Source organism: Sinohyriopsis cumingii, chromosome 5, assembly GCF_028554795.1.
Source record: "Sinohyriopsis cumingii isolate HCF-2022 chromosome 5, ASM2855479v2, whole genome shotgun sequence".
NCBI classification, from domain to species: Eukaryota; Metazoa; Mollusca; class Bivalvia; order Unionida; family Unionidae; genus Sinohyriopsis; species Sinohyriopsis cumingii.
In genome coordinates this window covers 100,490,907-100,516,306 of record NC_142965.1, presented here as the reverse complement: position 1 = coordinate 100,516,306, position 25,400 = coordinate 100,490,907, and the positions used below count along the sequence as shown (strand labels likewise).

The 25,400-nt window shown below is 32.3% G+C and overlaps 1 protein-coding gene across 2 annotated transcripts in view; it reads left to right on the top strand.

Moving 5' to 3' along the window:
* The window catches only part of LOC149799877 (uncharacterized), a 203,721-nt gene that overhangs the window by 103,630 nt on the left and 74,691 nt on the right, over window positions 1-25,400 (top strand). For both annotated transcript variants that reach the window (XM_089959317.1, XM_089959316.1), the window contains exons 20-31: window positions 1,739-1,759; window positions 5,226-5,246; window positions 6,414-6,434; window positions 7,122-7,142; window positions 10,120-10,140; window positions 12,982-13,002; window positions 13,940-13,960; window positions 16,410-16,430; window positions 18,428-18,448; window positions 19,938-19,958; window positions 22,121-22,141; window positions 23,608-23,628. In XM_089959317.1, coding sequence (XP_089815443.1) covers window positions 1,739-1,759; window positions 5,226-5,246; window positions 6,414-6,434; window positions 7,122-7,142; window positions 10,120-10,140; window positions 12,982-13,002; window positions 13,940-13,960; window positions 16,410-16,430; window positions 18,428-18,448; window positions 19,938-19,958; window positions 22,121-22,141; window positions 23,608-23,628 — 252 coding nt within the window. The remainder of the gene's footprint in view (window positions 1-1,738; window positions 1,760-5,225; window positions 5,247-6,413; window positions 6,435-7,121; window positions 7,143-10,119; window positions 10,141-12,981; window positions 13,003-13,939; window positions 13,961-16,409; window positions 16,431-18,427; window positions 18,449-19,937; window positions 19,959-22,120; window positions 22,142-23,607; window positions 23,629-25,400) is intronic.

Below are 25,400 nucleotides of genomic sequence, written 5' to 3'. Positions count from 1 at the left end.
ATGATTAGTATTTGCCCAGTATTAAAAGTGTTATTTCTAAGTATTAAAGACCTTGTGACACATGCCAATTAGTAGGAACACTTTATCAGATGGTACCTTAGGCTCGTCGGCAATTTCCTGCATTTGACTAACTATTTAGCAGAATAATAGTAATAGTACACTGTGTCCGTCTCTAACCAAAGACCAAATCATCGAACCAATATTAGTTGACCATAGTGTATGCGTTCACGAGATTTTCAGAGGAAATTCTTTTGAGGAATATGTAAATAAAATAACAAAAGTTTTAACAAAATATTGTTTTTACACGGTTTTACCTTCTCATGTCTGTCCATTCTGATCCTGGGTAATTTTGTTTTTTGTTGTTGAATATTTCAGCAAGTTACGCATTCACCGATTTACATCTTCTATTATTCTGAACGTTATGGGGCTTTATACAGATTTCATCAAACTCTGAAGACTAGGATTCGGTGTAATTACTTTGATACCGGAAAATTTGGGACGAAGGTGTTCATTTGCTTTTGTTTGCTGCTAGAAAATCGGTTAAAGAATCATTAATTTTTTAACTAGATTTTGAACACACTGTCCATCAACCATTGAAACGATTAAAAGAGAAAGTCCTTTCAACCGAAGGCTCAAAACATAATCCGTTTGAATATGTATTAAATTTTCAAATATGAATCGTCAAAAGTCTGTGAAATAGCTAGAACTAATCTTCACTCTACTCCGTCAACAATGATATTAAGGTATAAGGTCGTTATAATTAAGAGTATTGTCAGTCTTTTGAATTACAGTTATATTAGTAATACTCCTGGAAAACTAAAACAAAAATCCTTTGCCATATAAACATATTAAAGGAATATGTTTGAAAGTGTTTGGTCGATCTAGTTACAACTGGCCCACACAGTGGTGATTTATATAATGGAATGAGATCCGACTTTAGTGACTTTGGTTTAACCTATCTTTATGATTCAGAAACAGCGAATAGTCTAGCCCAGAAAGTTTCACATCTACAACTACAATAGAAAAATTACAATAGCACTTAATATTTGGATATGAGCACTTGTTTCCAGATGCTCCAAAGTAAACAAATACATTTTACCATGACGATGAAATTATAGAGTTCCCACCTGCCAAACGACATCATTAAGGATGCATCTCAAACATAGATTTTTTCGGAAAAAGATTTTCAACATCTACTTGAAACTATTTCAGTAGAACAAAGTAAAGTTTACTGGAGTTAACACTGTATGCTTGTTCCAAACCATGATAGTTTTGATGTCACTGTAGTCGTGAATGTGCTAATGTGCCAGCATTTAATGGATCACAGTAATCTAATACAAAATATCCTTGAATGAATTTACAATAATTAAAAACTAATAATTTATTCAAAAAAGAATTACTGAGGACTTTGTAGTTCCAGTTAATAATTTAAATAAATCTTGCCAATTGAAAACTGAACACTACAATAAGACAGTTGAGTCCAGTTGAAATAATTAGGTAAGAATGAGTATTTTGTTCAAGCAATCAATAGTGATATAAAAATCTAATACACAAAAGGAAAACCAGGATATAGATCAATTTCTGAAGGATCCTAGCTTGGTTACAAGATTAAGAATTTCCAAGTAAAAACTAATGTCCTAGACTATATTTCAAATAAATATGATGACCTCTAATATTAAAATTTTATTCACGGTCATGTTTTTATCAATATGTATATGGCTATTGTTTTACTTTCCAGGAAGGATATGGAGATCTTGCAGTAAGTCGAATGTTTTGATATATATGTAGATGTAAATGCATTTATATAGATGACTGTGGGGAAAGCATAGATTGAACTTATGTTTCATCAATTTTTAGATGGAACTCGTTTCAGTTTCATTGTCTTTTTTGTGTAAATAATATTAGCACCTTGATAATGCATCCAATGATATTTTTGCGTGCAGTTATGTTACTTTTAATATCGAATAACTCTTGTATTGCAAATTTTTTGGAGTTCTTGGTTGAACGACATTTATAGATTTCGTGCTTGCAACAAACCAAGAATTTAAGTCGTAATGTAGGTTGGATCATTGTCGTAATCGCGTATTGCGTTAGTAACATATGCCATAAATGACCTACAGCTCTGGTGGTCTAGTTGTTAGAGCGTCCGCCGCGGATGCGGGAGGTCATGGGCTTGATCCCCGGTCGTTTCATACCAGAGACTTGTAGGTCTAGTCGGCTTGGTGTCAGGATAATGCTTCTGGGTGGGACATCATGCTACATGTCTGCGGCATGATGCCAATAGATAAACATCACTATAAGCTGCCACACTTCAACATCGTAGAGATATGACTGAAAATTTGTTAACGCTACATTAAAAATCCAAATCATACACACATACATGATCTGTTTAAACTTAAAGAATCGATGCCATGGAAATTAAATTAAAACATCTATCAAACTCGCCTTCCACAGAAGTTTCTTCGATGTTGCAATTTGGCTGAACTATTTTTGAATTGTTGTCCAAGTATATCTTACACCTTCCAAATTTCTGAACGCTTTAATGAACTAGTTTGATAGGTGTCATGTTACCAAATGTGATCAGTTATTAAAACATGATTGACATACGGTCTTATTTTACAATGTCATATATTACAATGTAAGAATTTTATGTAGGACTATTACAAGAAGCTAACATAGTCTTTGTTACTAACAGTTAAAAGCCTATTTGTAATTAAATAAGAAGAGTCATTTGAGGATGATATTTTGTATATAATGTGTGCCTCATTATTTAATGAAGACGTTTTCAAAACCTGATGGAGCTATTCGACTTAGAAACTTACGTCTATTTTAAACACGCTCTAGACATTTAACGGCATCACTAATACTTGTATGATGATCCTTTCAAAATACAAATAATGAGATGATTAAGAAAATGATGAAAGTTTGAGTTTTAGTGAACAGAAGACATTGTCCTTTGTTATCTGTAATGATGAATTCTAATACTGAAAACGTGTGAGGTATTTTTATATGTGCAACAGTTTTTAACCCTTAAATACTTTATGTTTCTTCACTTTTTGATATAACAAACCGTGTCACTAGTGACACATTATTGATTATATGCATATTATCATTTATGCAATAAACTGGACAAAAAGCATGACAGAGTTAGACCTTTGTATATATACTATACGTATTTATTCAAGATGAAAGATGCAAATAAATTATACAGCAATAAACCGAATAATCAGCAATCTCCTTGATTCACTTCATGGTGGTGGAGATGCGAACTTTGACATTGGGTCTGACATTCGGGTACGTTTCGTGTACGGTTGATTTTGTTTTCTTTGCTTGCAGTCACCGATATGAGGACGAAGATATTGCCAACTCTATGGATATGTGTGACTTGACTCCTACTCAGTTTATTATTGATTACGACTGTAAAAAGGGGGTGGGTCGCTACTGAGGAGATCCTCGTTATTCATATAATAACCAATCTTAGGCAGAAAACTACATTATCACTTAGAATTCTAGTGGACTGCAATAGATAAGGGAAGGCAACTTGTCCTCTGACTGCTTCCAACTAATACGTGTTGGCTCCCTTAGACAGCCTCCTAACTGACGACTACTGGAAGTTGTGTGTCATATCGGGGAGTATGTTTGCCCGACGAACGCTTATAAGTTCATCAGATGGAGAGTTTCATTCTATGAAAGTGTGATATCTGAAGATAAATATATACATTCAATAATTATACATAACTTTATAGAATTGAATAGGTGTGATATAAGGAACAAATTATTTTCATCCAATGCTTTCACAATCTTTGCTCGTAAAAGCGTAGTGTGTGAAGAGGAAATGGGCTCATTCAATAATCACGCACAATTAATATTAGCAAACATGTGGTATGTGAACAGAAACTGGACTCATTCAGCGACCACACGATTAATAAGAAAGGGGCGATATGTGGTGACAAAAAATCACCATTGATCACCCAAACAACGTTTTCTAATTGTAATGTATCCAAACGTCAAGACGAACTCTTTTACATTTGTGCAAACAAATCGAAGAACGTGAACTAAGTGGCATATATATAAATAGATCAAGCTACTGTAATATTAGAAGTGAAGAAAGTATTATTCTGGAATATTACGAGAAAGCGAAGTTCTATTTTCAATACTGAAATTGCTATATTAGCTCTATGTAGCTTAAAAGGAATGAAATTGTTCATGTGATAACAATACTTGAAAATATATTTTACGTAAATACAAAAAATTTACATCTAAATTTAAAGTAAAAACCCATGTCTTGGTAAGTTCATTCTTAAACCTGGCTGTTACGTGCTGCTGCAAATATTCAACGAATTTGGGCTTCACGCGTTCTGCTAACTCCTTGTAGTGCACCTTGTGCACTAAACTGGACCTATCTTGCAGATGTTGAGTATGTTGCTTATACGCAGCCATGTTAGCAACCTGCGAAAGCTACATTTGATGGATCAAATCAAGTCCAGCCCAATATTTTCTATAACGATTGATGACATCTATTAAATATCATCTCATCCCCAATCTTATAACATTTCTCCTTACCAAGTTAAATTTGCAGATGCGTCGTTCAAACCGTATCGCTGTAAATCTTAATATGCTGAAGAATCGCCTTATTGCAAAATGTATAGATTTATTCTTAAACAACGTAAATATATTTATGAGAAATTGATTTGCATATGGGCTTTCGAAAAGTGCGTAAGAATATTGTTTTTTTACGTAAATAAGTTTTTGAAGCGAAGAACATTAACTATATTGTTCTGATACAGACTGTAGTGTTTTATCTGAACATGATATATAGTAATATCGTGCATATACATTAGTCTAATCTCAATTCATGTTCTTTATAAAATAGTTGATATTATTCCACAATAACAAAACGTCCATGTTTCTTACCGCATCCGTCTTAATATATTTTATCGATGTGGTCTGTTTTGATCTTTGAAGGTCTACAAATTATTATCTTTCTTTCTTTTCAAAGATTAGAGATATCTGAAGATAGACTTGCTTCAATGTTTCGTTAGCCACAGAGTCCGAGTCCGTATTTGAAATTAGCATGTGCTAGTCAACTCTGATATATCTACCTATCTATCTATCTATCTATCAAACTAACTAACTAACTAACTAACTATATATATATCTGTATGTGTGTCTTTATTGATGCTCTTATTTGTATCCATGTGTTTATTATTGTTTTTGTTTTTCAGGAAGGGGATGGAAAAATTCCAGTAGGTAGAATGTTTCTCGATCGAATTCGTATCATATTCACTTATATAAATGAGGTTATGGAGACAGTAACGTGTGTGGAAGGTTTACTGAGAGACGGTCGTTGGATGTGATGTATGACATTATCTTTCTTTGCAACTGGACCTTTCTTTTATCTTAGTACTGTAGTAGGATGAGTTTGCGGCATGTATACAAATAGCGATATTCTTATTAGCAACTTCATGGATCTGCTTTAGAATAGCTATTCTGGTGGAAATCCAAATTATCTCAGCCGTAGGCCATTCTCTTTTAGCAGCAGGAAGATGGGCCCTGAAACCTACTATGACATGGTAAACACCATTGAAATGGTACTCTGCACTTGATTGTTATGGCACGTTTGTCACGCATTAAGCGTAATCACTTGTGTACTGCAGTAAGAGATAAACGAGTTTATTTGATATGTGTGATTGTCATTCACTAGTTGTGTTATATTTATCATACGGAGATGTCGCTTAGTAGCAGAGATGCATGATAAGGAACTGATAAGTTAAGATGGTATTTAATGCAGAGGAGATATGATGCAAGTTCGTGGTGCACCAATAATGACTGTAGAATATTATAATCAGATCTATGACGAATTCAGTAGCAGTGTATAGCAATGAGCCCATATATTGACGCATGATACACTAATACATGTTCGTTAAAATATGAAGGAGATATTTGAAGTTGAAATTGAGTATTTATTTTTATTTCAGTAATTGATGCATCAATCTTTAATAAAGACGTTTTCGAACACTGATGAAGTAATTACATTGGGGACCATGGTTCTAGGTTAAACATCACCTACAAATATCACCCCAATGCGTGATATTGGTAGAATACAATGGTCTTTCCGAAGATAAAAATGAAACGAAGAAAACAAATACGCAATTTTGTGTCTTTTGATACTCAGCGCTTTAATATTTGATTAGCTGTAACAACGTATTCAAATAATAACGAAAACCTACATTAACAGAATGACTAGTTTATATTTATCTTAAAACAGGAACATAACGTATTGACTTGTAACATAAATAACATTTGTTTCCTGAGGGAAATACTAAACATAAACACTTTTCTCAAACATGTGATGTTATATTTGTATTCACTCTTTTCTAATCTATATGTATCTGGTTGTTTCATTCTTCCAGGAAGGAGATGGAGAAATTGCAGTAAGAACAACGTGTCTAGATTTATGTCTGTGTAGATGCACTTATAGTGATTCGTTAACTAGACCATAGTCCATATTTGCACTTTGTTTCTCTATCAATATTTAGAAATTGTACTACTTCAATCATTTTATTTTTGCAAATAAAATTAACACATTTACAACGTATCTCTCGATAGTGTTACATTCTATTCTGTAACTTCTAGTTTGCCATGTCACTTGCAGATCGGTTGCATTTTGGGGTAAAGATGTATGTAGATTCCTTGCTTGCCACATAATTTTTTATATTCGATTAATACATTTACGAAGCAACGGCCTTAAACTTTAAGCTGTCGATGACGATTAGATTAAATTATGTAAGCAGGATATATTACCAGATGGTACAAATCTATCGGTATAATATAAGTTGATGTTCCATTGAATGGTAGATATCATCGTATGACTTTATAGTACATTTAATATTTACCTCTTCTATCTTAGTACATTTAATCCGTGCGCATTGTTGTCTTAATTGAAAGACGTAAATGTTCTTATTGATTTACTACACAGATGAAATATATATAACGAGAGATTCGCTTGTATGTTTTAGTCTAACCAATCCCTATCTGAATGTGAATGTTAGCATTATAATGTTTGCTTTATCCAAGATCATGTTGGAATCCATATGTAATTGGGTATTATATTCTTCCAGGAAGGAGACTGAAAAATTAAAGTAAGTAGACAATGTTTCCAGATAACTTCTTTGTTGATGCACTTACATCACTAACGTTTGATAGACCATATTCTCCATTTCGTGTATGATCTTATACATATATATATATATATATATATATATATATATATATATATATATATATATATATATATATATATATATATATATATATATATATAGTCTGCATCTCGCACGGAAGAGGTTATCTTGAGTTAGAGATTTATGGTTTCCGTGTTCGTTATTTATCGGAAAGTGGAATGCTAATCTTTCATTGCTGTTACGTCACTGTTTTTGGAGATGGTAGCGTATGGAAGCGTTTGTGTGTGTGTGTGATTTGGATTTTTAACGTAGCTTTAACAATGTTTCAGTCATATCGCTACGATGTCTGCAGTGTGGAAGTTTTTAGTGATGTCTAGCACTGGGGCATCATGCCGCAGACATGTGGCATGATGTCCCACCCAGTCACATTATCCTGACACCGGGCCGACCAGTCCTAACACTAACCTCTTAATGCTGAGCGCCAAGCGAGGCAGCTGTGAGTACCATTTTTGTAAGTCTTTGGTATGACTCGACCGGGCATCCGAGGCGGACCCTCTAACCACTAGGCCACCGGAGCGGTTCGTATGGAAGCAGTTAGCCTCGAAACAATAATGACCTGAAGAAGTGATTGCATGGAAAAAGTGAATTAAATCGCTTCATATGTTACGATTATCATGTTAAATTGTTTTGCACAAAATTAACTTCGATTTTAGAACTGAATCGTACTCTTTTGATTAGCACACATTTCGTATGATTATATAGTCATTTCATTTATGGAACATAAAAGAGGAGCAAATAAGTATTTTAAAATTCAACTAATAATTTATATTAATTTAATATAAATTTAACTAAGTCCAAGAAAGTCATATAGGTTCTATCACAAGTCCTAATGCATAGAATATTACGAGTGAATTCTAGTGGCATTCCAAGCATGAAGGTGCTGATTTAGAAAAAGCCTAGAATAAAGTCATGCACTAACAGTCTTGATTTATTGCGATAATGTAATCTAAAATTCCATTGATTGGATCCGCAATAATCCTAAAATAGAAATTCAGCCTAAACAATTATATGTATCAGATTGTAATTCCATTGCATAATTGATTTTAAGAAAACTCTCATATATTGTTTGAAACACAACTTAAATTGATTGTAGTAAATCTGATGTTAAGACATGCAATGAGTAATTCTGAATTAAACGACAATTATATAAAAAGGTAAGACGCAATATCAAAGCAAGATGATGTTATTTTTCCATAACATTCGTACACAAATTACTCCAAAGCATTCTTTGTTCCAAAACAAAGGCTAGACCTTCAGCTCAACATATATAAAACATGTTTACCTGCATGTAGTAATCATCTTAAAAAGATAACATAAAATAATAGACAATTCAGTTATTATATACGTTGTTCATAAATAAATAATTTTAGACAGGTAGGTTCAACTACAACCCACAGTTATTGACAAAGGTTCGTTACACCATACAAATTAAATATACCTAGGATATAACCATGATAAAAGGACAACACATTACAAAGAAATTGAAAATACGTAATACATTATAATTCTTTTTCAAGGACGTATCACTGATTTGCACATTTTTGGAACAAAGGAACGAACTTAAACTATAAACGGACGGTATTTTAACAAATAGTAGGAAAAAATGAACTCATCTAAGCAAATGATTCACTTAGGATTCGTCTTATACAAAAAATGCTGAAATTTATTGTAGAAATAGCATATTAATTTAATATAGTTGTTGATAATTGTAACGTCTAAAAGATATGTTCGCAAGCAAGCAACACTTGAAGGCATAATTTGAATATTATAGTATCTGCATATTAGATGTCTCATTATTAAATAAACACATTTTCGTATCCTGATGGAGTAAGTATGATTGAGACACTTACATTTAGCTGAAACATTAAGTAGAAATATCGCAATAGTCGTTGATACTGGTTAGGCACAATCGTACTTTCAGAACATAAGAACTGGGAAAAATAAGATAATAATACAGGCTTGTGTCTTTTTATTCTCATCGCTTTGTTGCTTTGTTAACTGTAAGAATGTCTTCAAATACTGTCAATAAATTACATTAAGATAGTAAATATTATACGGTTATCTAAATGCACAGACATATATCACTGATTTGTCTTAAAATAAGTAATTACTTTGGAATGAGAAATATATAATATATATATATATATATATATATATATATATATATATATATATATATATATATATATATATATATCTTTCATCATAATACATTTTCAGACATGTCATTGATATTGTCACTCTTTCAAAAACGATCTTTGGGGTCAAGACACTTAGTAATGGTGTAAATATATATAAAGAAATAATAATAACGTTTTACCTTGGTTATGTGTACTACTGCAAAGATGGAGTATATTATTATGGTAGAAAGTCATATATTTATTATAATAGAGCATCAATATATTTGCAATTAATAGGTTTTACTATGGTCACTGAGAAAACAGGCTAATGATGTTTTCACATCTGGTAATTTTTTTAAGACGCCCAAGACGTCACTTTTATTATATTCGTGCAGAGACTGAAGCGAATTATCTGTGTATATTGCAAACTCATAAATATATATTGACCAGATCTCCGTTTGAGAAGGATAAATACAATCCAAGAAGTGCAAAATAAATCCATGATTTTAATGTATACATCTTATTATATATAATCGGTGTGTTTTGTTTTCTTACTTGTGAAGCCAACATGCTTTTATCTTCAATTAATCTACTAGATAAATATCTATAATGATAAAGCAACGATTATGTATTTTATTAGGAATCCAGTCCGTATTTGAATAATATGCTAGTCATCAATGTAATATCAGAATAATCATGTAGGTATTCACGTTCTTGTTGGTATACATCTGTATATGAATATTGTTTATTTCCAGGAAAGAAATGGAGAAATTGCAGTAAGAAGAATCTTTTAACATTGATGTTGATGTATATATATTTATGTGCATGATGTCAAATAGACCATAGTCTCCGTTTTCTGTCTGATCGTCCTGCGCAAATGATATTCAGTATTTCAGTCATATTATTTTCACAAATGCAGTTAACACATTGACAGCGAATCACTGAATATTGTTGCTTGCACTTCTTAATAAATTTAGTGATAACTATCACTTGTAGGTAGAATGTATCTTGAGGTAATGATTTTTGTAGATTTCGTTTTTGCGACAAGTCATTAAATCAAACGCCAATATAGCATTGTCTTTGACATAGTTATTGCTTTGGTAACATATCGTAGCAGTTGCATCTGAAGGAAACTATGTATGTTAAAGCCCGCTGTAGTGATGCCATGAAATTAAGTTCAATAACGCCATGTACCCGACGTTCTTTAGAAATGGCTATCCACAAAATGTACGTCGATCTTTGCAGAGACCTGCATTGTGTTGATTAATAGACATTTGAGTTGCTGTCCAAGTATATATCGCTGTTTTTCAAATTTCAGAAAAATGAAAGAGCTAAACGTAAAATTGAAGGGTGTGTGTTACATGCCAGGGTATAAATGAGATGATTATTTTGACAAATCAGTCACTTTCTAGCTATTATTTAACAATTGCATGTATGAGAATCGTAAGAAATAAACATCATATGTAATAGTGACAAAGTCTGAGCCACCTATTTGTAAACAAATTGACAAGATGTAGTCGAACTAGCAATTGTGCATTGATTTGTATTTTAATAAATCCAACATCATCTGGTCATGTAAACACGGTTGGAGTAATTTGAGTTGGAAGACTTATTTCTAGGTGACATATTGCCTAGCACTATCACCCCATTGCATGATAAAGGTAAAATATATTGGTCCTTTTGAGACAAATAATCAGACGAATACGACAAGGATGAAACATTGTCTTACTGTACACAGTGCTTTGATATAGAATTAAATGTGACACCGTTTTCACATACTGACGCAAACTTGCATTAGGATAGTGAATAGTTATGATTATCTAAAAAGATGGAAAAAAAACTTTACTGTTTTGACTTTAAATAATGCATGCATATTGAGAGAAATTAATGTTGTCGTCATCAAAATACTTTGGCAATTATTTCATCAATGTGTCATTGTTGTGTATTACGGATTCATGTTCAGGAGCAAATTAGCGTAAGGATATTGGTAATGAACGAATTTTACTTAGGATATATTAGAACACGTTCAATCATAGTTTTATGTAAATAAAGATAACAGCATGACAACGTTTCCATATATTTTTTCTTCAAATTTTTTAAACATAGCTGAGGTAAATTGGATGACATTTTGACTCATGCTTGAGTAGAAATGCGCCTGTAGATAGACGCATAATTAATTTTTGAATCAGCATCAGTTAAAAAGGTAGAATTCTGTGTAGTAAACCCATATGAGAGTCACATAGTCTTTGATATTGGTATCGTATAACGACCTATTTGGAAGGAAATATGAAAAGAAGAATGAGGTGGAGTAAAATGATTTATATAAGGTATTGCTAATTGAGATAGAAAAAAACTTGTCTGTAAATAAAAATGGAAAATTTTATTTTAATGTGGAATTGCAACTTTGTTTGCATTGGAATATTTTTCATCTTTCTATGTTCAGAAACAAATTCTCTGATATTGATGTAGCACATGTATTGGGACACCTGTGCGACTAGAAATATTGGCACAGTCCTAACCGTTGCTAACGCTCATTGGGTTTTTTTATGTAGCAAGTGAAGACGACAGGAATAAAATTAGGCGTTTTGGGGTATTAAACACTTTGTTACCTCATTATTTGTAAACAGTGACGGCAAATTACGTTGAAAAAGTGATTATTTTAATGTAATTGAAAGCAAGCATCTCTCTGGCATAGTTTGTTTAACATACAAATCCTTTTTGCTTTTTCTGAGAAATAATGAAGACATGAACTTCTAATAATTACGCATGCAAATATTTTATGGATATTGTCACTATTGTTTTTATTTGTTCCAGAGCCATGTTAAGCGACACTGACGTGTAACAATGGTTTAAATTACTAACATTAGAACAGTGATTGTTTTATGTGTATTCAAATTTGATACAGAAATTGGATTTCTTTCTTCAGAAAACTACTTTTCTCATAAAATGTGTTCGAAACATTTCATTGATAATGTCATTGTCGCTGTTTATTCTGAAAACATCATAGATTGCAATATATGTAGTGTTCTTATAATCAGAACAACGTTAAGTACTTTTTAAAAAATTTACATAACGTATTATCTCATGTAGTATGTGCTGATCTGCTCGCATATCTTACTTTTACATACATTTGCGTATTTATCCAAAATGATATTGGAAATCAATTATATGTTCTGGCGTCATTAATACGGAGATTGCAACACTGGATGTATAATTTACAATGATCAGGTCATTATATGTATTGTACAGGTGCAGATTACAATGAATTTTAGAATAATTATATATTGCAAGATGATGAAGACAAATTTATATCATATAATATAGTTTGATATTATATACCCTAGTAGATGTCATGTCATGCAAAGGTATAACAAGGAAATTCAGGCTTTTACCTAATTAAACTTAAACATTTCTGAAGCAATAGTTCCCTCGCTAAAAATAACTCATTTCCTCATCTTCGCTTTAACTTTAAAGGCAAATATTTCTGACAATAGATTTGTTGCTATGTTTTATTACAATTCATGCCGTATTTGTATCGACGTCGAATATTTTAAGATTACGTAGCTTTTGGGGATACTCATCTATATGCAGATATTGTTTTTTTTTTTTTTTTTCAGGAATGAGCACATTCTGAAAAAGTAAGTGGAATCTTCCGGATGTGATTTATCGCATACACGTTTACATAGAGTACGTTAGGGGAGCTGAGTCTCGTTTTCCTGCTTATAATATCCTCCGTTTGAAACCGACTTGGTATAACTTCACTAAACCAACATGTATTCGTAAATAAAGTTAACACCGTGCGAATTAAACAGCTATATTTTTACTTGCAATTCAGCAGATTGTTGTCGCATTAAATCCCCTGCAAAGTGAATAAAATGGTACCTATTAGAGCAGCGATAGTTCCTGTTTCCGTGCAAGCGATACGAGAAGAGTTAAAATGCTGATCTTCCATCTTATTGGTCATAATCGCTTGGTTTCGTAGAAACATTTTGGCGAACGTGCCTCTCAATAACATTCTATTCATTCAAATCCGAAAAATGATTTAAATTAAATATCACATCATGTATCGCGATCGTTTGAGAAACTGTTTTCCATTATATTTACATAGGACTTAGGTACCAATTCTTTAATAAAACAAATCAGGAAAAATGCGTTTCGATGATCGTTAGACTTAATGATTATTTATATGGACTGTAAGACCTCATTTGTATTGCGTAGCTGCAAACTGCAGCAACTCATATAATCACCACTGATTGCAAGATATATATGTATGTATGTATGTATGTATGTATGTATGTAATTTAAAGTTTTGTTCTATAGTAAACCTCAAAGAAGGACTACAAGTAAGATCAAGTTTTTACCTGTTAATGCATTCACGTGAGCAAATCCATTTCCAAAATAAAGATAGGTATATCATCTTCTTTGCCCTTCAAAAGTAAAATACCAGATGTAAATTTACTTCTGTGTCTTATCTGTACTGGAACATTCGTATGTTTTCCTGTTATGTAACAATTAATGTCTTTTATCAATCTAATGTTTATATTCGACCTAATGCTGATAAATATTTAATTTTAGGACTGGGTCAATAAAAAGAAAGTAAGTGAAATACTTTCACGTACGATATATTGCAGATGCAGTTGTACAGATTACTCTTTGGGGGGGGGAGGGATTGGCTCCGTTATCTGTTCTCAGTTTCTCAAATTTAGTATGAATTGGTAGATATTTCGTTTAGCTTAGCAATAGTCACTAATACATATAACTAACAACTTTGGAAGTTTTCCGTTCAATTCTGGACTTTTTTAACGTTTACATTGCAGACCATATGACTGAGTTAAACATTAAAATCGTTATATATTAAAGATTTGAAATTTAACTCGTGCTAATATGTTCGGTGCACGTGATCACTTCTATTTTGAACGTTTAGTAGACCTAGAAAGATAGAAAATAACATGGGAAGAGGTGGTTGAAGATAAATTTTGTGTTTGAGTCAATTTCATACTTTCATGCTTGAATGATTGAGATTTTGATGTATTAAGTCCTGTGGGAGACATATTTGTTGTATGAAGTTGTGTCTATAATATCAACACGATTCCTGAAATAGCTAAGGCTCAACAGCTCAAAAACGTAGGACTAGTTCGACAAAAGTTCAATTGTATGCGCTATCGATATTTATAGGTTACTGCATTTGTATGGGAAAATATGAACTAGTTTTTTGGATTGAAAACTGCACGACCTTGGGAGTGAAGTATATCCATCCGACAAAACGAGTTCATATCTCCCCATACGAATGCGGTAAACGTTATATTATATGCTCATTTTCTTATTCTACCTAAGTCTTAATTATATCAACAAAATACACTACAAGAAACAAAGTAAATGAATGTATGCCGTATTCCAAACTAAATACACAAGCGCAGATTTATCATTACACAACAACATCATTATTAATGCGCACATAACTCCGCCCAGCTAAGTTTGAACTTAGTCGCGCGCTTGACATAACTTTCGAAAGAAAATGACGTGTCTAGTTAAAATTGAAATTTCCAGTCATATTGGGAATGAATGCGCATTGCTACAACTTTTCCATTTGATCTTGAATGAACAGATTTTGGTATTTGGTATTTGCTTTCGATTCGACGAAAGTTTGTGATTTTGGACTGGATTCATCCGTGTAAATTGTACATGAAATACATCGGATTCAAGCGGCGCGGGAGAAACGTGTTTACATCTGCAAGTGTGTATGTTCTGTCATTGACTATTTGAAATCATTATGTGGGGAAAATATGAAGTGTTTCAATTGCAATTATCAAAAAGACGCTATTGAATTTAATGTTTATTTCATTTCGAGTACAGTAAGGAAAATGTAATTGCACTTGGAATATAGTCGAAATTACAGTACAATTTCAAAATGTGTAATCAAGATTGAGAACTCATGACATGGCTCATGTAATTCGGATTTGCAGAACTAAAAAAGTACATTTTGAGGAAATTCTGGATGTAAAACTGTAAGTATATTTTTGCCATTCCTATTACCAGCTAAAGGAGACAGTTTATACCTTTATAGCTTGCATGTTATTTGTAGGTACCAAGCAATTATATGAAATCTGGTGTCTATCGTAAAATCTGAAACAATGTGTCGAAAAGTTCACCTCGAATGTAGAAAAACAGTTGGTATTTTGCAGTCCACGAAACATCTGCTTTAGTTCATTCAGAAACAAATTTAATCAGCCAAAACGTATTGCGTCTACTATGCGAATGTATATGATTTGTTGACAAAGTAGTTCCTAATACACTATTGGGCACACGTGTCCTGCGCGTGGGTACAATATGAAAATGTGCAATGTCGTAAAATATTGAATAATTCTGATAATGTAAGGTTAACAGAGAAAAAAAAATGAGCATATAATAAAGTGCTTTATTATCGATAAAATATATCCAAATATTAAAGGAAAGTTCCATAGGGAGTGTCATTGGTGCATGTGTATTTAAAATACATGAAGATCTCTGGTAGACATATTTCCCATTGGAATGAGTTTAGCTTTTGGAGAAATGACTTTAAATACTTCTCTATGAAACACGTTGAAAAGATTTCATTAATCGTGACATTGTATTTTTTTTTAAATTGTATTTTTTTTTTTTTTGGTGTTGTTTTTTTTTATTTCTGGACTGGTTAAGGAGAAGAACACGTGGTTCTCATTACATTCTTACTAATGTATAATGCCTATTTCATATAATGTTTTATATAATACAATATCGTCTGACCGTTTTGCTCAATAGTAAAACCAATGCCAGGAATGCAAAGGAAATCACGTTTATACTTCGTCAATCTTAATACAATCTGATGTGCAATATTTTCTCCACTTAAAAGGCCTGCGTGTTATTATGCTTGTCCTGCCTTTGATTTAAATTGATTTACTTCTGTGTTTTATTAGACGATCAATCCTTATTTGGTAAAAGCCTGCTGGTCACCCGTGTTATAAACATATATGTATTGACATTCTCCCTTAAATTGATATATATTTCAATTTTTTCTTTCTTTTTTCAGGGAGGAGTTATCTAAAAATCGGTAAGGATAATATTTCAAGATAAGTTTTAACGGATATACAAGTGAGAGTCAGAATAATATCTGAATCGGTTGTGCTTCTTTGTCTATTTTAAATGGAATTATTATAGTATAAGTGCACTCAAAAGTATTTTGAACGAAACAAGCACCTCATGAACGAAAATAGGGAGGTAATATAGTTCGAAGATTTTATTCACATTATATTGCTTTCTTGTGAATGTATTATAATTATTTGACTAGCACCGCTTTTAGGATATATCATTGCGATAAGTCACGATATCAGGTATTATTCTTGCGATATCTTTGCTGTAAACTCTTGATTTCTTCGAAATATAGCAAAGAAACTGACTCAGTATGAAATTATATTAATATCATAAAATATTAAATGTGGATGCCATAAAATTAAAGTAATTCACGACATGTAACTAGATTCTCCATGAAAAATAGTGTTCTATACACTTTGCCTCGATCTTAGATTAAAACTAGCGCTTTTTATAAAAGCGCGTTCTGTGTATTGTAATGTGTGTGTGTGTGTGTGTAATGTGTGTGTGCGTGTGTATGTGTATGTGTGTGTGTGTGTAAACTCATTTTCAAGTCCCTATGCACGGTATTCTGAAGCATATCAAGGCCAAAATTAATTCATACATATAAGCATATTTCATTCTCGAATCATCATATTTCAAAGAGGGGAACGTTTCGTCTGTGAATATCATATACATTTCATGAACGTTCTGCCATTATTAAGGTACAATAGACCTAATTGTCAGCCTAAATGGCTGGAGACAATTGAAGAAACAATCACACTTACGCTTACCTTATGAATAATTGGTGCCTCATTGTTTATAAACAAGTTTCAGAGTAATATATTCCTGATGAAACATCGCCTAAACCTATGATGATACCAATCCCAAACATTTCCAATGTTTAATAGATCTTTTAGGATACAAAATAGGCACGAGTCAGACAAGGACATGGTCGTGTTTGTAATACACACCCATTTATTTTTGCATGTTTGATATGACGTTCTATATAGAAGCTGAATCTGTATTTCTGTATCATGTACTCATACTCCAAATATCTAGGTGCATTTTTAACGTTCTCGCGTAAAAGCAGTTAAACAAACGGTTATACATCCCATTTTCTGAATTATATTCATACAGTTACGCAAAGCATATTTAGAAACAGAAACGTTTTGTTATACATAACAAACTGTATTCATGTATTTTACTGAGACGGAGGAAAGAACACGTTTGCCATGACGTATTAATATGTCTCGGAAATATGGCTTCAGTGTATCCCTACATCAAATCAAAATCGTGGTATTTACACCGATTCAAAGCATACAATTTAAACAAATTCGTTTATATTCCTTCCTTATCTGCAATATCCTGTTTGCATACTGAAAGAAAAGTGCAGCGAGGCAATTATTCTTATAGTTGTATTGAAAGGATGCACATGTGTGGAAGAGTTCTTTCCACGTTGTGTTTGATGCATCGTGTTGCAAATAGGTTTTTAAACATTAATTTATGTCATTGGTGTTAGGGTTCTTCCTGAGCTATCTCACGAGAAAAAAATGTCTTACTCAAATCAGTTTGAAATATTTATCAAGTTAAATTCGTTCACACATACATATTTGAAAATCGCACACAGAATGGGTACTATTTTCGAAAATTAGGAACCCATTTGTATTATAATGTTGCAAGCTTAAACTAATCGTGTAATTTATTCCTATTGCACGTCCATAGGGATATGCGTATTTAATATCATTCGATGTGTATGCACATTGCTAAATACCTTGCCAGGAGTACGATGTAAGATCATGTTTTAGCCATTCCATCGTATTACCTTACTATGGGCACAATATTTTTCTAGTAAAAACATTCATATGTTTTATATTAGCTCTTTGTTTCAAATGAACTGTATCTGGCTGTGTGTTATTAGCCATCAAACCTGTATTTGAATAAATCATATACAACTAATGTACTTGCTTTTTCTTTTAGGAAGGGGATTGAGCAGTTGCAGTAAGTAGACTATTGCCATGTAGGTTTCAGCATTGATATAAGTAGTGATCGACGTTAGAGAGAGATTTGGTCCCATTTCTTGTTTGCTCTTTTTGCTCACTGTCAAATTACAATTTGTGTACGTTCTATTTTATCATAAGTATGTGTACATAAGGTTAACGCCATGACTGCGTAACCATAGCTGTTACCTTGGTAACATGCGTGAATCCATATTTTATTTCTATATACCATCATGGTGGAAATTTTTCATTCTTGACCTATAAGTTTTGTAAATTTTGTGTTTCAGATAAGGTACAAATTCAAATGCTGATATTTTATGTTTTCATTGTGTTGGAAACTTATCTAATAATGCCATGGAAACTACATGTAATTTCAAATATAGCAGTTATCCTATTCTCTTGTAAAACTCATTTTGATACATCAAAAACTTTTAAGTTAGCTAAAATAATATGCATTTTCTTTGTTGTTAAATTCTCTCTCTCTCTCTCTCTCTCTCTCTCTCTCTCTATATATATATATATATATATATATATATATATATATATATATATATATATATATATATATATATATATATATATATATATATAATTTTAAAATTTTCCAAGGTCAGAATGAGTTAAATCTACAGCTAAATTCTTCTTTAATATTTAACGTATCCTTCACCATACACTCATCGTGCACTAAAAGGTGGCATTTCGTGTAGAAATTGAATATAATATGCACACAAATTAGTGTCATAACGACTTGCATGAAAATGAATAGACGATGTAATTAAAGGCAAACTTCATTGTAGGTGAAAATATGGTTCTCGTTGCTTATAAATAATGTTTACAATTCCTGGCACTGGAAGCGTACACGGATCATTTGAAACAAACAAATGCTACGAATCAGACAATCATGAAATCTTGTGTTGAATTATTTCCTCCTTCACTAACTTTAGCAACATTTGTAAATACAAAGAGAAATAAGTTAGAAAAGGGATAGTTATTTGCTTATCGAAAACAGAAAAACATCTCATGAGTTGTTGAAACATGATTAACGTTTCGTTTCTTCATTGAAATAGTGAACATAAATAGGTGTTCTATCCAAATACGATATAAAACATTTCATTGATGGTGTAACTGCTACTGTTATTTTCTTTTCTTGAACTATCTATTATGGCAAACTCCATTTTAGATGAGAAAAAACCTGACAACTTAAGTGTGATATAATATATGATTTTTCAGTCAAATTATATCTTAATACCGAGCGGAATGGTATGTTGCTAAGGTGACAGTTACAGTATAATAATATTTTCACAACGTTTTGAACATAAATGTAACAACATTGACGGTGAATACTTTGAATTAAATAAAGAAAATAGTTTATGGTGACTTGTTTCATAGAAGATACATTGACAGGATTCAATTCACCTATTTAGTGGGCATGCTTTTACTCACGTTCTTGGCTATGCTCATCATTATGTGGAGCTTTTTCGCCTTTGCAGGCAGGAGCAGATAAATAAAAAGTAAGTAGAATGTTTCCAGACACAATCTATAGTATATACATGTATATGGATGACGGTCAGGAGAGTCAAGTCTACGCTTCCTGATTGATAGTTATTGGACGTCTACTAATTCAATATACTGATACTCACTTTCGAATAACGTTAACATCTAGACAGCTTATTTATAGGTTCTTTCAAAAGCTTTGTTTGTGTAGAAAAATATCGGCGAACTTGGTTCTCAGATAAACTACGTTTATTAAAAATCGAAAAATTGATGCTATGGAAACTCACTTACACCAGGTATGTATTAAAATGTTTTCACACTGTACAACACTGAAGCCTGATGTAAGCTCATCAGTTTCAGAAGCACTCCGACTCTTTTGTATAAAATATATGTGACTGGTGTTAATATTTTTGAACATATAATTAAGTTAATGTGAACCAGAAACGGTATTATCATTATATTAACGCAGTATTCACTTTCGAATCTTTATGGTTATGAAGGTCAAATTTCATCAAGGCAAATCAATGTACATAATTATCAACGTACAATTGACGTATAAGTAAACTAAATCGATAAGAGGCAGTTTAAGATAAATGTGTGTTTTATTGTATTTCGGTAGTTGGTGATGTAATATATATGAACATCACGTAGTGCTATATTGATTCAGCCAATACATCGGAAGAATTATTCCAATGTCAAAGTGGGCCGATAGCATGATTATAGTCTGGGACATTGCTAACTGTTACGACTGTATGGACTTAAACAATGTAAACACAAAGAGCAAAGACCAACAATTTTTGTTAAATTCAACAAATAATTGTATTTCCCTAGACAAAATGTGGAAATTTAAAAGGAACTTGCAATATTGTCAGGTAATCGGGAAAAGTCCCAAACGTTCTATCAGAAGTCCAAATGGATAGAGTTCCAAATAAATTTCATTAGTGTTCCTAATAAGTTCCAATATTGAATGTGCTGATGTGCATGTACTTTCAAGTCTTCTAATTGCCAGTAGCCTTAAATGGGGCTATGTGATAACAGTCGTTTGGTGTATCACAATACTCTAATTCTTAACGTTCTTGACTGTAATCAATATAATTTCCAATTAATGATTTAGTTCAAGAAGAATGAATGAACAGTTCATAATTCCAGTGAATAACTTAAATAAATATATCCACCCTAATTAAAAAGTGGACACAGTAACCATCGTTGATATTAAAGGATACGACACAATAACAGGGCCAGGATGTAGATCAGTCTCCTTAAAATATTCAAACTTGTCATCAATTTTAGCAATTTCCAAGTGCAAACTAATTTTGAAGATTTAGATTCAAATAGACATATTTACCTCCAATACTGATCTGAATATTGAAGCTGTAGTCACAGAGAAATATTAGTAATGTATTATATTGTTTCGAAAATAAATTACACTAGCCAGAGAGACCATTAACTTTTGTACCAACGTAAGTTACAAAATACAAATATACATAACGTAGAATCATGGAGCAAAACCAACTAAGAATACAAATTAAATACACCTAACATAACGTTCCAGAACAAATGTCAGACGAGTTATTTGGGAATGAAGATAATTGGTACTCGCGTCAATGACAGATAATCTTTTATTACAATATTAACATAATGTATTGCCTTCAGAGTGTGTTGCTGTCAAATTCTTTTTCTCATAAAAATTGTATAATTATATTAATTGAGAGGAAGTGTTTAGGCAATGAACGATTGGTACAGTCAGCATCAAGGACAGTGTATTGGTTATCGTTACATTTAAGGAATAATAGTGAAAAATCCAGGACTTTGATTTGTATTGCATGGCTACAGAATGCAGCGAATACTATAGGCATTACATATGTTATGACCACAGATATATTTTTTGTATCATTTAATTTCTCGTGCAATAACAGAAACCATTCCAGGATAGCAAAGCATAATCACGTATTTACCTCTTTGATCTTAATATATTCTGGTGTGCACTATTTTCCATACTGAAAACGTATCTATTCCTTTTGTCATCGTCTTAGATGAAACATATCTAGTGATATATTCACATGCATGTTTTATTAGCCATTGGATACATATATGTAATAGTCATATAATAGTAATAGCTATTTATTTATTCTCTCTGAAGTTTGTATTCATATTTGTTTTAACGGTGTGTTCTTTGTAGCAAGGAGATTGAGGAATTGCAGTAAGTATACTAATTCAAGAGATGTTTAAACGTAACTACACTTATATGGATGGCCTTATGAAGAGAACAGTCTGTTTGCTCTTTTATTTATGTTGTCCCTCAAATGGCATATATCAAAAACATTATATTTTGTTTTCATGTTCTGTCAGTCAGCCACTCCATATCTGAAAGAGCAAGTTCCCAGCCATATATGTAATAGACGTGTCTTTACCCACACGCACATTTGCATTCGTATCTCCATCGTTCGCGCCCTTTCTGACACTTTAAATTGGATTTTTTATAAGCTCTTCAACATTGGTATATGCAAATAGAGTTAACACCTTGACAACTTCAGCACACATATTTTAATGCAATTTTTCAGATTTTGGTCGATTTAAATCTATTTCACAAATATTCCATTGCATTGCCATAAACTCGTGATGTCTTGAAACATTTAAAACCCGAAAATATGGCCCCTTGCGAATTAAATTAATGCACATTGTGCCCCTATCATATTGAAAGTTGTTCTGTATATAAGTATCCTTGAAGACAGATTCAACTATTCTTCTTCTAAGAGACACATTATGTTGATCAACGAATTAACATTTAGCTGTTAATCACATTTTTAAACTCAATTACGTCAAGTTTTTTGATAATAAATGTCATTGAAGATATTAATTCATATATTAACTCCTCATTCACTTTCACATCATCATGTCGAAACGGAGATAATGACATGATGTGCATATACTGCCTGTTGTTTTCAAGATTTAATACATTGGGTGAGAGCTACATTTCCATCTATCATCAATAACGTCTTCGGTGAAGCTGTTTTATGACACACCATTTTAATTTTCTTTGGAGAAATACGGAACATAACTAGATTGTATCTACTATAAACGTTCGCAAATATATAATTGATGATGTGATATTTAATATTCATTCATATACATCATTTAATTTCTTAATTTAAATTTTGCTTACTATATTCCTTGCAAAATTATTGCTGCCAAGCTTTTTTACCTTCCTTTTCATCGAAACGTGTATGTTTCCTTGAAATCAGAGGAAGGATTTAGGCAATGACTAATTTTTGTTGCTTTAATCGCGGAACCAAATTCTGAGTTGATTACACTGGATGAATCGTTTTGCGTATATTTAACATCTTTTGAATTGCGTTTCTGCTTTCTGTACCCAGGTATATAATACAGATGCAGAGGTGTGCATATGTATTTCTCTAAGGATATATTATTTATTGAATATTAATATATACCATTCCAGGCTAGCAAAATACAATAACGTTCCTACGTCGTCGATCGTCATACAGTATGGTATGCAATAGTTTCCCCCAGATAAGTCCTGTATTTATTCTTGGTCTCAAATGAAATATATCAAGTGATACATTTGCCTGTATGTTTTCTTTAGCTATGAAGTCCATATTTAAAACAAGAAGATAAACGGCAACTATGTGATATTGTTTTCCATTTCAGAAAGGATATAGAGAAATTGCAGTAAGTGGAATAATTCGAGATCAATTTCAACAAAGAAGCTTATATATTGACGGTATTGTAGAGAAAATAGTCATATTGACGTGAATACTGGTTATTGTTAAAGCCAAGTTCTCTAAAACATGATGATATTGATATTTTGATATGTGGTCTAACGACCCTTACACCAATCTGTACGACCGTATAGTCAGGATAGCATGAATATCATGTTTGCTATTTCATCACATTTACATTCCAAATGGAAAAAAAAACAACCCTTGAATTTGTAAATAAAGTTTACACCTGAGCAACATAGAGAGAAACAGATGATGATTCATTTCTGAAGAGTTTAATCCCACTATATCTCTTGTACGCTCAACTTAATTTAATTTTCAGCATAATGAGTTTTGTAGATTTCGTGATTGCACCAAGTCAACAAATTAGATATTAGTCTTCCATTATCTTTGCCATAAACTTGTATTATCGGAGGAATATTTTGATGAACTTTTCTCATTAAAACATTGTTTCCTTTTAAAACCTGAAACGAAGGCACGTGGCAATTAAGCGCATTCACTCTACTTATCACGATCGTACTGTACAATTATTTTCTATATTCTTTTCCTCTTAGTAACGAAACGTTCATTTCTTAAAAAGACACGTTCAAGTTGTTGACAAGTGAACCTATAACAAATTTTCTCATTAGTAAATAGCTGAATGAGTTAGTCTCAGTCTTGGAATGTATCATGAAACATATAAGGGACGAGTTTAATTCAACACTAACGCATCATCCATTTCTGCATTATCATTTGTTAAAACGACAAGGATGATATTTTGTATCTGATAATACTGATCTAATTAATGTATCATTATCTGTAAAACCGGTTGCACGTTACTAACGTAAATGATACAAATACTCTTATAACCAAGATCATCTTAGTGTCGTTGTTTTAAGATATATCGTGTGATTGGGTTCATTTATTCCCGTCAGCTTTCCAACTGTGACACGGTGTTAAGAGCCAATATTCCTAAAGGTTTTTGATTACGTGTACTGCCCATCGAATCGCAACGTTTCTGCGCCGGCTGCGCGCGGATGAAGTCTCTTTCTAAGGACTTTGGCTTCAGTCCAGCCTATTTCCGTCTGGGATCCAGACGTGTTATCCTTATCTGTAGGAATTTTTCACACCTTCACTCCATCATACCTTACTCTACAGAAAATCGTCATATGCTATCTTGTATTATCTATATGACTGTTTCCAATTTTGTTCATGTTTGAAGCGGTTGCATCCGCAGCAATTTCTTTATAATGTTGCATGCAGGTTACAGTCACACAATTTTCTTCAGTATGCTGTTTGTTTCATGCTTCCTCTTTTAGCACACTGGCTCGACAGACTTTGTCCAAATTGTTATATCATGATATAAATGCTAAGTCATTTTTTGTTAACTATATATAATGCGTGTGCATTGCCGACCAAGCCTGAAAACATTTTTTATAATGCCACTTATCTCATTGTTTCATTTCTTAGCATGTTTACTCTATCGACTTTGTCCATCTATTTTTTTCATGCTGTACATTCTTGGTAAATGTTTGGCTCACAACATATTCATGTACAATAGATTTTGGATATTTTTAATAACTGATGCTGTGATTGTCATTTCGTCTTTCCGTGTCACCGTCTAATGACTTTAAATTTAACACAGTGTATTATCTTGGTAAATTGTCATTGCCAGTCTTTTGTGGTTTTCCAAAGAAATTTATTTCTTCAATTTCATTCAGAGTAAATATTTTGTGAAAAACT